Genomic DNA, 12,696 nt, shown 5'->3' with positions numbered 1-12,696 from the left:
GGTACATTGGCGAGACCATGCAGACACTGCAACAACGAATGAACGGGCATCGTGTGACAATCACCAGGCAGGAACTTTCCCTTCCAGTCGGGGAACACTTCAGCAGTCAAGGGCATTCAGCCTCTGATCTCCGGGTAAACGTTCTCTAAGGCGGTCTTCAGGACACGCGACAACGCAGATTGCTGAGCAAAAACTTATAGCTAAGTTCTGCACGCATGAGTGCGGCCTCAACCGGGATCTTGGATTCATGTCGCATTACATTCATCCCCCACCATCTGGCCTGGACTTGCAAAATCCTACCAACTGTCGTGGCTTGAGACAATTCACACCTCTTTAACCTGAGGTTACCCTTATCTCTGGATCTGTAATGAATTGATTACCCGCAAATGCTAAGCATTGTCTGGCATCTCTGACTTTGTCTATATGAATGTTTCTGGAATATACCTCTTCATTCACTTGAGGAAGGAGCAGCGCTCCGAAAGCTCGTGTTTGAAACAAACCTGTTGGACTTTAACCTGGTGTTGTAAGACTTCTTACAATGTCTATGACAAGCTCTTCATTCCAGGGATCATTCTTGTGAACCTCCTCTGGATCCTTACCAAGGCCAGCACATCCTTTCTTAGATACGGGGCCCAGAACTGCTCACAATACTTCAAATAGGGTCTGACCAGAGCCTTGTATAGCCTTTCCTAACTGCCGACTGAACCTGCATGTTAACCTTAATTCTCTTAAGGTTAACATCGTGAACAAGGACTCCTAAGTCCCTTTGTGCTTCTGATTTCCTAAGCATCTTCCCATTTAGAAAATAGTCTATGTCTCCATTTCTCATTCCAAAGTACATAACTTCACACTTTTCCACATTGTACTCCACCTGCCACTTCTTTGCCAACTCTCCTAGCCTGTCCAAGTCCTTCTGCAGCCTGCCTGCTTCCTCAATACTATCTGCAGATCTTTGTATCATCTGCACACTTGGCAACAGTGCCTTCGGCTCCTTGCTCCAGATCATTAATGTAGATTGTGAAAAGTTGTGGTCCCAGCAGCGACCCCTGAGGTACACTGCTAGTCACCGCTGCCATCCTGAAAAAGACCCCCTTTTCCCACTCTCTGCCTTCTGCTAGTCAGCCAATCCTCTATCCATGCCAGTATCTTACCCTTAACACCATGGGCTCTTAACTTATTTAATAGTCTCTTATGCAGCACCTTGTCAAAGGCTTTCTAGAAATCTAAATAAATCACGTCCACTGGTTCTCCTTTGTCTAACTTCCTTGTTACCTCAAAGAGCTCTAACAGGTTTGTCAGACGTGACCTCCCCTTGACGAAGCCGTGCTGAATCAGTCTTAGTTTATCATGCACTTCCAAGTACTCCGCGATCTCATCTTTAATAATGGACTTTAAAATCTTACCAATGACCGAAGTCAGGCTAACTGGCCTATAATTTCCCATATTCTGCCTCCCTCCCTTCTTGAACAGTGATGTTACATTCGCCACTTTCCAGTCCTCCGGGGCCCTTCCTGCCTCCAGTGATTCCTGAAAGATCATCACCAATCTCCTCAGCTATCTCCTTTAGATCCCTGGGGTGTAGTCCATCTTTTCCAGGTGATTTATCCACTTTCAGTTTCCCAAGAACCTTCTCCTTAGTAATGGTCACTGCACTCTCCTCTGCTCCTGGAGCTCTGACATCCCACTGGTGCCTTCCACTATGAAGTGGAGATGCCGGCGTTGGACTGGGGTGAGCACAGTAAGAAGTCTTACAACACCAGGTTAAAGTCCAACAGGTTTGTTTCAAACACGAGCTTTCGGAGCACGGCTCCTTCTTCAGGTGAATGGAAAGGGCTTGTTCCAGAAATGTTTATATAGACAACAGTCAGAGATGCCCCGGAATGCGAGCACCTGCAGTGCAATCAATCATCAAAGATGCAGAGAGAGAGGTAATTCCAGGTTAAAGAGGTGTGAATTGTCCCAAGCCAGTTCAGTCGGTAGGCCTCTGCCGGTCGGTAGGTCTGTCGGTAGGACTTGCAGAGGCCTACCGACTGAACTGGCTTGGGACAATTCACACCTCTTTAACCTGGAGTTACCTCTCTCTCTGCATCTTTGATGATTTGATTGCCTGCAGGTGCTCGCATTCCGGGCATCTCTGACTGTGTCTATATAAACATTTCTGGAACAAGCCTTTCCATTCACCTGAAGAAGGAGCCGTGCTCCGAAAGCTCGTGTTTGAAACAAACCTGTTGGACTTTAACCTGGTGTTGTAAGACTTCTTACTATTCCACTATGAAGACTGATACAAAGTAACTATTCAGTTCGTCTGCCCTTTCTTTGTTTCCTATCTTCCTTTTATATTACTAGCTAGCTTGCACTCCTACTTCATCTTCTCCCCACCCTTATTGCTTTTTTAGTTGTCCTCTGCTCGCTTTTAAAGGCTTCCCAATCCTCTGGCTTCCCACTAATTCTCGCCACTTTGTATGCTTTTTCTTTAGCTTTTATGCTGTCCTTGACATCCCTTGTCAGCCATGGATGCCTTTTCCTCCCCTTAGCATGTTTCTTCTTCCTTGGGAAGAATTTCTGTTGTGCCTCCTGAATAACCCCCAAAAACTCCTGCCATTGCTATTCCACTGTCTTCCCTGCTCCTCTCCTTTTACAATCAACTCTGGCCAGCTCCTCCCTCATGTCTTTGTAGTTACCCTTATTTAATTGTAATACCGTTACATCTGATTGCAGCTTCTCCCTCTCAAACTGCAGGGTAAATTCTATCATATTGTGGTCACTGCTCCCTAAGGGTTCCTTCACCTAACGATCCCTAATCAAGTCTGCCTTATTACACACCACTAATCCAGAATTGCCTGTTCCCTAGTAGGCTCTGTCACAAGCTGCTCCAAAAAACCAACTCTTACACATTCCACAAATTCCTTTTCTTGGGATCTACTACCAACCTGATTTTCCCAGTCCACCTGCATATTGAAGTCCCCAATGATTATTGTAGTCTTGCATTTTTTACATGCCTTTTCTATCTCCTGATTTATTTTCTGCCCCACCTCCTGACTACTGCTAGGGGGCCTGTACATAACTATCAGTGCCCCTCCACTTTAGATGTAACAGTCCTTCTTGTCCCACCTGCCCTGGAAGAGATCTCAATGGTCCAAAATCTGAAACCCTCCCTCCTGCACCACCAGTTTAGCCACAGGTTTAGCTGCACTATTCTCCTATTTCTAGCCTCACTGGCACATGGCACAGGGAGTAATCCTGAAATTAGATCATGGCTAGGAATTCCCAACTGAGCTAGAGTCTCATTGTCCATGTGATTGTCTAATGATTTTAATCCATTCCATTGAGGACCCAGGTGATTGTCTGTATGCTTTGTTAATAGGACAGGAAAGGGCCTGCTGTTCATACAACTTCACGTCGTTTCTCCCTGGCGTGGCTTTGCAATCGGTTATCTCCCTTTCAGTGGTTTTGTTTCAATGGTTTTGTAATGTAAACAAAATATTTTGGGCAGCACGGTAGCATGGTGGTTAGCATAAATGCTTCACAGCTCCAGGGTCCCAGGTTCGATTCCCGGCTGGGTCACTGTCTGTGTGGAGTCTGCACGTCCTCCCCGTGTGTGCGTGGGTTTCCTCCGGGTGCTCCGGTTTCCTCCCACAGTCCAAAAGATGTGCGGGTTAGGTGGATTGGCCATGATAAATTGCCCGTAGTGTCCTAAAAATGTAAGGTTAAGGGGGGGGTTTGTTGGGTTACGGGTATAGGGTGGATATGTGGGTTTGCGTAGGGTGATCATGGCTCGGCACAACTTCGAGGGCTGAATGGCCTGTTCTGTGCTGTACTGTTCTATGTTCTATGTTCTATGTTCTAACCATCTTTCACATCACTGGCATGTAGCTTTACTTTTAAAAAAAAACCTTTAGGGGTTTCCAACTGGTAAATTCAAAAATAATTTTTTGATATAAAGCATGGTTTCACAACATATTGGGTGAATTGAATTGCAATTACTTTGGCAGCAATTAATCTAATTCATAAGGAATGTCAATTTGTGTAGAACTGTCTTTCTTTTTCAGCTTACTCTAGTATGTTTTTTAAGATTACATTGTCTGCAGTGACATTTAAAACTGAAACCTATTTCTGTTTAAGACTAGTACAGTCGCGAAGGGACGTAATTTGCCCATCAAACTAAGGGTTCGATTCTGACGTAGGGTGACTGTCTGTGTAGAGTCTGCCCTTTCATCCAGTGTTTGCGTGGGTTTCCTCCGGGTGCTCTGGTTTCCTCCCACAGTCCAAAGGTGTGCAGGTTAGGTGGATTGGCCATGATCAATGCGCGGGGATAGGGGGGGGGGGGGGGGCAGGGCATGGGTGTGGGTTTAGGTTGAGTTCCCTTTTACAGGGTTGTTGCAGACCCGATGTGCTGAATGGCCGCTTCCTCCACTTAGGGATTCTATTCTATGGGAATTATTGAAAAACATCCATTCAGAACAACTCTATCTTTTAACTTGTTTGTGCGTCAGTGTTATTGCCTCTTTTCTCCCATGGACTTCAGTTTTGCTGCTGAGCTGTTTATGTCTTTTTATTTTGTCACTTCATGCCACATTGAATTCATAAAATAATTTTTTTTTAACAAACCATTTTATTGAGGTATTTTGGTATTGTAAACAGCAATGATATACAGTAGTGTGCAAATATCAATTAAAAAAAACATAGTGCAAATAGCAACTTCTCTCTTGCAAATAGACCCGCCTATTCCCCCCCCCCCCCCCCCCATACTCTACGCTATTCTAATCCCCCCAACGATAATTCTCCGCGAAGAAATCGATGAATGGTTGCCACCTCCGGGCGAACCCCGATGGTGATCCTCTTACTGCGAACGTAATTTTTTCCAGGCCAAAAATAAATCTTTGTTTGATAGTCTCCTGACTTCGCTGCTGGGAATATTTGTTTTTATAAATTTAGAGTACCCAATTATTTTTTTTTCCAATTAAGGGGCAATTTAACGTGTCAATCCACCCAGCTTTGGGGGTTGTGGGGGTGAAACCCACGCAGGCGTGGGGAGAATGTGCAAACACCACACGGACAGTGACCCAGGGCTGGGATTCGAACCCGGGCCTCAGCGCCGCAGTCCCACTGCGCCACATGCCGCCCTATGCTGGGAATATTTTGAACCGGTAAATTATTACAGTTGAATTCCTACGTCACTGCTGGATCCAATTGCAGTCGGCATTTTCAGTTTCCTGGTTTACTGGTGGACCACTGGCGGTGAGCCAACTCTATACATGTGGGTGAATTGCACGATTAGATATCAATTTATAATCAGTTCGCAGAATTGACTAACTAGCTTAACCACCTTGTCTGAAGAGCACTTTAGACAATGAGTGGAAGAAGAGAAAGATTTGTTCGTGATCTTATCTAAGTTACTGCAACTGAATTATACTTTCAACTGTGCCTTAAGTTGCAGCTTTTTAACTACATTTTCAGTGAATCTTTCTATAAATGGTTAACCTGTCTCCTAATTATTTTGTGAGAGAATCACGCTGACCCTTACTTTTCACCAAGGATTCATCCATTTAAATTTGAGGCTTGTAATTTCAGCAGTGTTCTAACTCTGCAATGTTGAATTAGAAAATCTGATATTCTGGACTTTTAAATAGCAGATTGGTAACTAAGAAATATCTGGTCCTTTCAGAATTGTCACTTAAGTGCTAACTAGAACCCAGCTAAAGATTGGCATAGCATGTGTGGTGCTATGACAGTAGTAGGTTGTATAATCTTTACATTCACTAACTAGCTTCTAATCTTTGCTACATTGCCAAGTGTTGGGTGGAGACTGAACATCTGGCTTGATGTGGTATTGGAAGCAGACCACCTGCCTGTGTGCAGTATACATATGACTGAAAGAAGAAAACCTCAGGTATTTATTTTTAAAAAGATGCATACTAGTGGCTAGAAGTTGTTCCCTGCTCCTACAAGAACTTACTCCTTATTAGTGCCTGAACTTGTGGTTTTAACTTCCAGTTGGAAGTGTTATTCACTGACATTGGGGATAAGATTAATTAAGCTAAGAAAAATCTCATTGCAGGTTTCCATCAGCATCTGCTTCGTACATCCTCCTGCAGTTTGCACAATATGGAAACATTTTAAAACATGTGGTAAGGTTTTCCAAATCGATTAAGCTTTCCAGTTGCTGTGATTCTATTGCTGTTTGGAATCGTGTATTTTTCCTATTTATTGCTTAAATATTATGGGCAAATATCATCTGAATGAACTTTTCCATGGACTCTAGGAGCTCTTGATTCTGAAACGGGATAGACATTCCAGCTTGGGTGCAGGCAGCAAACGGAGTGCAATTGCACTGACATTCTAAATTGAAGTTGTGTGGTTCAAGTTTCTGCCGAACATATTTGTGTAATCACAGATATATCTCCCATGAACCAGCATAATGGAGAATTGTTTTACTTGCCTTGCATTTAAAAAAAAACTTCCTTGATCTATTTAAGTGGCAACGTGGTGATTTTATTAATGCAGCTGAAATTCAGTTTTATCAAGTCTTGTCCACCGCCTGTGAGTGACCTGATTTTAAATCACTGAAAATGACTTTAAAATAACCACGCTGAAATAGTTCAATTGGTGTGCATTGCTTCCCAAACTATTTTCCAATGCGACCCCATTTTAACACCTGAAATTTAACCAATCCGATCCCTGCTGCCAGCAAAAGCAAAACCACAATAAACGAGCATTGTGAGATTCAGTATATAATGATTGTAGTTTGCATATTGTAGACCAACTTATATAAATATGGAAATCTGTGTTCTAAAGCACTATATAAAACTGTTACTTTGTGAACTGATGTAGGTGGCAGCCAAACTTCCTATCTCCCCTGATGATGGAAAGCTCATGTTAGCCTCTTGTGTGCCCCCCCCCCCCCCCCCCCCCCCCCCCACAAGCCCGGAACAAGCCCGGAGACCCAATGTAATCAGCCCTTCTCATCCTACATACGGATGCACAAGTGTAAGCAATTTGACGTGTGGATGCTTGGCATTATTGATCATTTCTGTTTAGAAACTGGATTCATGTTTGGAAAACATTCCTTGTGGATTCAGTTGATAAATTGGGTGCCCTTATTCAATGAACTGAACATAACGTGAGCTTAATTGCAATGGACTGCAACACTGTTTTCATTCACATGACCCAGGCTATAGAGATTTTACCCTTCGAAAAATGCAGCGAATGTTTGTGCATTTTCCAGAGTCACTTTAAAGAGCTTTGCTGTGAACGCTGAATGTGTTGCTCAATGCCCGACATTGGCAAACAATGTCTTTTCTTTCCTCTGACGATGAGGACAGGAAACCAAAGAGCCGCTGGTCTCAGCAGAAAATGTAATTTCTTTGAATTTTTAGGTTAAATGCTGTTTCTCTGCACAATGATGCTGATTCTCTCATTGACGGAAGTCAATATTTATAATTTAATATTGTAATCATTAGAAATTAGTTAAGTAAAACCCTAAAATGTGAAATATTAATCTTTGTTGCTGAGTAATTTTATGTCCCGTACTTGTGGGGAAAAGGCCATTTTTAATATCCTTTGTGAGATTGCCAAATTCTACATTTTTAAAAAATGATTGGCAATAACAAATCCACTACATTTATGCTTCCATTCCACTGCTGCTTCAGATGTCTTGCATGTTATTATAAAGTCCCCTTCACCCTTCTCTGCCTTCCAATCCTCGTTCACTCCCTTCCAAAAGTAAAGCATTCAACCAATGCACTCCCACTCAATTGAATCATTTCTGGATCAGTGCTTTAGTCATTGCTAAGTTGCACTGTACAGACCACCAAGAGTCTTTTCTGTTCATATGGGTTGCCTCCCACTCTCCAAATATCCTTGTTCACCCAGTAGACTGCCCCCATTCAATTAAACGATTATAGTGCTGTGATCCGGAAATTAAAGATGATACAGTTTTGATTCCATGATAGATACAAGAGAACTTCAGCATTTGATTACATTAGATTCAGTCTCGACAAAATCATTATTCAGTCTATATACTTTAACACAACAATAAAGCCCAGCTGCTTCAGGTATTGAAAATGTAAGATTTTTCTGAAACTGGATCCCAATTTATGATAAATGTTCCCCATTAGATTTCCCTTAGCCTTGTGTATAGAATGGCACAAAACAAATGAGCTATCCTGTTCAATATACAGCTTGACATGGTGTTACTTTCGCATGTTTTGGTTCATAAATCTTTTAGTTTTGCTGAGTAGGCTTCTAATTTATTTATGACATTGTTGCCTGTCTGACATAATCTACAGTTAAGCTGTGAGAAAACTCCTCCTTTATAACCCTATCTTGTTCCATTTAAAAAAAATATATACCAAAACCTGACTTTTTCTTTGTTGGAATATTACACAGATGTCAAACAATGGGAACTGGATGCATATTCAGTATCAGTCTAAACTACAGGCTAAGAAAGCTTTAAGTAAAGATGGAAAGATTTTTGGAGACGCTATCATGGTTGGAGTGAAGCCATGCATCGATAAGGTGGGTTGCTGAAATTGGTGGTCTTGTTTCAACTCTGAAAATTTATACTCGAGTCTCTTGTTTTCAGACAGTTTATTGATGAAACCCAAGGTGAAGAGACCTTGTGGAAAACGCTGCTGGTACACAATGTATACTTTGGTCAGTCCTTTGATTGCCTATCCAAATATCTCTGGCTTGATGTCAAGTTTTACTTGATAGTTCTCCTCTGAAGTGTCTTGGGTGGATTTATAATGTTGCAGGCCCTAAATATATGCAAGTGTCATCGTTGGATAATGAAATACCTCGTCAATTAAAATGGAACTGAGAACACAAATTATATTCTTGACTTAAGCATTTGTCTATAACAGGCTGCTGATTACTTGGAATTTGTTTTCTTAAAGGAATTAAAGGGAGTAGTTCAGCATGCATCGTATTGCTTGGGTTGGGGTTTTCCTAGTTTTCTAGCCATCACTATTATACGCCATGTAAGTAAAAGGTGAAAATGTTCAGGCAATGAAGGGGGAAACAAGGAAAAATCAAAAAACTATCTCATGACATTCTTGATTGCTGTTTAGAGATTTGTGGACAGAAAAATGTTTTACTTTTGACAGAAAAATATTTCAATGTGCTAATCCCAGCCCTTTGCTGGCAGGAAAGGAGTAAAAATCCTTAATCACCTTATGGTAACCTGGTAGTAGGTGAGGGGAGATAATGCCTACATTTTAATGGTTCAGTTTTGAAGATAAACAGAAATGAGGATAGAAGAAGGTGACGAGTCCTTGGCTTTTTTTGTTATGCAGAGTGTTATGGAGACAGCTGATAGAGGTTATGGAACACTCTTTTCCGTCTTCACTCCTCCTCCAATCAACACTCTGGGGACACCTATGCAGTCGCCAAGCACACCAAGAACAACTACAATGAGGCCTCTGGCTGCAGCGTACAAAGCTTCTAGCAGTGACTATCAGGTAAATGTGGAAAAACTGGAAGTTGGTGGTGGTATTTAATTTGACGTGTAGTTTGAGCTAAACCTAATAATACCTTCCTTTTTTTCATTTTTAGGTGGTTTCAGACAGACAGACACCTAGAAAAGATGAGAGTCTTGTTTCCAAAGCCATGGAGTACATGTTTGGTTGGTAGTGCTCCTGTTAAGGAAATTGGATTTTGGAGTATGGATTTTGTTTTTGAATACTCCCAATTGCAGATAAACACCTAATATGCAATTGCGCAGACTGTTCTAGTAATTATCAACACAAAAACTCTACTAATACAGTTGGTTAGTTGTATAACCACTATTATTGAGACAAGGTTGTGCATTTATCAAGATCAGGTAACTTGTAAATAGTTTGCACTTTAAAATTTGACTTCATGCATAAGTTTACAGGAAGCGTCATTACAAGGGTGAGTTGCCACATGAAGTTGGTAACCGATGTTAAAATATCAAATCGTTGCCTTTTTAATTTTTTGGTGCATGCATTTCATGAAAATGTTCTAGTGTGGGGCGGTATACTTTTCTGATCATGCTCTTTATGTCCCTGACATCTTCAATTGTATTTTAATCTACGTTATCAAGGAAAAATAAATTATCTTTGTACACCTTGGGAAAGCCCACGACCATGTGTAGTATAAATGATATGCTTTCCTCAAATTTATTTTTCCTATATGAACTGACGGTTTTGCTTCAAACTGATAAAATTACTGGAGGTTAATCTGATTTTCTTTTAACGCTAAAAAGTTGCAAATTTTAAACGTTGAACCCTATAATTGCGTATTACCAAGTGTTATTAGTAATTTTTGGTGTCCATTCTTTTGTAAAACAAGTTTTTAAGAATTGATATTTTTCTAAAAGCAACTATTATGATATTGTGTATCAGGATTTGCAGATTGATAATGAAGTTTGTGTATGGAATTCTAACTTTTGTGGATTTTACAGAATTGTGTGCATTTATAGAATCCTCTGTTCTTTCTATTCTAAAAATCTGTTTAAGAAAACGTCCAGTAGCAGTCACAAATTAAGAAAACACTTTTGCATATAAAAAATGGTATCATGGAAACGTTACCACATTTGAAAATAAAGGTGAATGCGTCAAGTGGTCATGTTCCATTAGTTATAGTCTGGCCAGCAATTTTATTTCAAGGTGTCAGTCAATGCTAAGATTCCCCCTCCGCAAATTTATATGATGTCAAATCTATTGGAGCGAATGAAAGACGGACCATGTGGAAATGCAAAGAAGTAAATGCTTCTGAGTGCATAAGATCGGTTCTGTTTTGTTCATTGTCACGTGTACCGAGGTTCAGTGAAAAGTATTTTTCTGCGAGCAGCTCAAACAGATCATTTAGTACATGAAAATAAAATAAAATGAAAGTACATAGTAGGGCAACACAAGGTTCACAATGTAAATACATAGACACCCGCATCGGGTGAAGCATACAGGAATGTAGTATTAATCAGGTCAATCCATAAGAGAGTCATTCAGGAGTCTGGTAACAGCGGGAAAGAAGCTGTGTTTGAATCTTTTCTTAAGATTAAATATTTGGGTGCAAATTTCCAGTTATTCAAATTATGGTATGCATGGTAGTGGGCGCACTGGTAAACCATTGCTAAGTTGGTTTCTAAATGCTCTAGTGTATCATTTATATATTTGAATACTTAAATTATTCACTGGGATATCTTTCTGTATTGTAACTCTTGGGGGTGGTGGTGTGTATATTTGGATGGGGTTAGAAAAACTACTTTTTTCTGCAAGTAATTTGTGGAAAATTGTTCTACCCTACGTTTCACAGGGCTGGGCAGAGGGAAATGCATTTGCATAACTATATTGTAACCTAAGCTTTAAAATTCAGTTTTGCATATATTTATGATTCAGTTTCCAAATGTTTTATAAATTTGATATAAATTGTGAATTATTGCAGTTCTGTATGTTTCTTTACTCATTATGCTTCCAGCCTCACTCCTGTTATGTGGTTAGCAGATCCTTGCTGGGCAGTATAGGTGGAACAATTGACTTCAGTGACCCTTGAAAGGTGGATTAAGTGTCGGAGGCTTCACGAATGTAGCCTTTATCGTGAATTCTGCTAGAATCTGTTCATTTGTGAGTTGAGTAGAAACACAACAATTTGTAAAGCACCGTTAGCATAGTAAAACATCCTAAAGCTTCCTGGGAGCTGTATAAAGTAAAATATGACACTGAGTGACACAAGGAGATATTCAGTCAGATGACCAAAAACTAAGTTAAATATGCAGGTTTTAAGGAGTATGTTAAACGAGGAAAGTGAGATAAAAAGGCAACAAGGATGTTCCAGAGCTTGGGCAACTGAAGATGTGGCCACCGGTGGTCATTTAAACTGGGATGCTCAGAGTTAGAGTAGATCGGACAAGAGGAACTTGCAGTACTGCTGGAGGACTGAGGGCGATGCGAGATTATAAATTTCAAGGGGTGAGGTTATGGAGGGATTTGAAACCAAGGATGACACTTTTAAAATTACGAGGTTGCTTGATTGGATGTCACTGTAGTTCCTCTAATACAGGGACTTGAATGGGACTTATTGCGAGTTAAGACAGGGGTAGCAGAGTTTTGAGTTACCTCAGGAATGTGTTGAAATAGTCAAGTATGCCCAGCTGGACTGGTGATCTTGATCTTGGTGACACAAAAGTCCGAGAGCTCCTCACATTTGTTGTTGGTGAGTCCGTCCTTTTTGATATCTTTTTGTTTTGTTTTATTTTATTATTTTTGGTTCGTGAACTCAGAACCTGAATGTGTATTTAAGTAGTAGACTTGTGCTGAGGTAACCTGCTAGTCAGGACAGTGTGTTCCATGATTTGTTTTCTGGAAAAGAGAAAACAGACTCGCTGGTGCCAAGGGAATAATAAGAACCAGGTTTGGTGGAAGTGGGTTTGATTGGCTGGCTGGCAACCTATGGGTTGGCCAGATCAGTCTTCTGGCTGACAACAGTCAGTGATTGGTTCCTGCATGATGCTTCTGAGAGAGCTGGTCAGAGGTGTTCTTGATAATACAGAAAAATGTGTCATTTGAAACATGGAAGTCTGGCAATATCTGGTTTGAGAGGGTACAGGGAAAGATCCCACAAAAGGTTAATAGCAGCTGCAAAGAGCAGGGTTATAAAATGCAGATTCTTGATCACAAGCAGGGTTAGCAAACACAGGTTTCATGTGGTAAGCTAAAACAATGGCTCACACCTTCA

General features: G+C 40.9%; 1 protein-coding gene across 4 annotated transcripts in view; it reads left to right on the top strand.

Annotated features, from left to right (window-relative positions):
• nup35 (nucleoporin 35) overlaps positions 1–11,405 on the top strand; it is a 38,142-nt gene extending 26,737 nt beyond the window's left edge. For all 4 annotated transcript variants that reach the window (XM_038789221.1, XM_038789220.1, XM_038789219.1 and 1 more), the window contains exons 6-9: positions 6,059–6,128; positions 8,389–8,517; positions 9,297–9,461; positions 9,556–11,405. In XM_038789221.1, coding sequence (XP_038645149.1) covers positions 6,059–6,128; positions 8,389–8,517; positions 9,297–9,461; positions 9,556–9,633 — 442 coding nt within the window. In that variant the 3' untranslated portion in view covers positions 9,634–11,405. The remainder of the gene's footprint in view (positions 1–6,058; positions 6,129–8,388; positions 8,518–9,296; positions 9,462–9,555) is intronic.
• Positions 11,406–12,696: the final 1,291 nt, after the last annotated feature.

Source organism: Scyliorhinus canicula, chromosome 2, assembly GCF_902713615.1.
Source record: "Scyliorhinus canicula chromosome 2, sScyCan1.1, whole genome shotgun sequence".
NCBI lineage: Eukaryota > Metazoa > Chordata > Chondrichthyes > Carcharhiniformes > Scyliorhinidae > Scyliorhinus > Scyliorhinus canicula.
The sequence above is the reverse complement of the archived record's forward strand: the minus strand, read 5'-3'. Positions and strand labels throughout refer to the sequence as shown.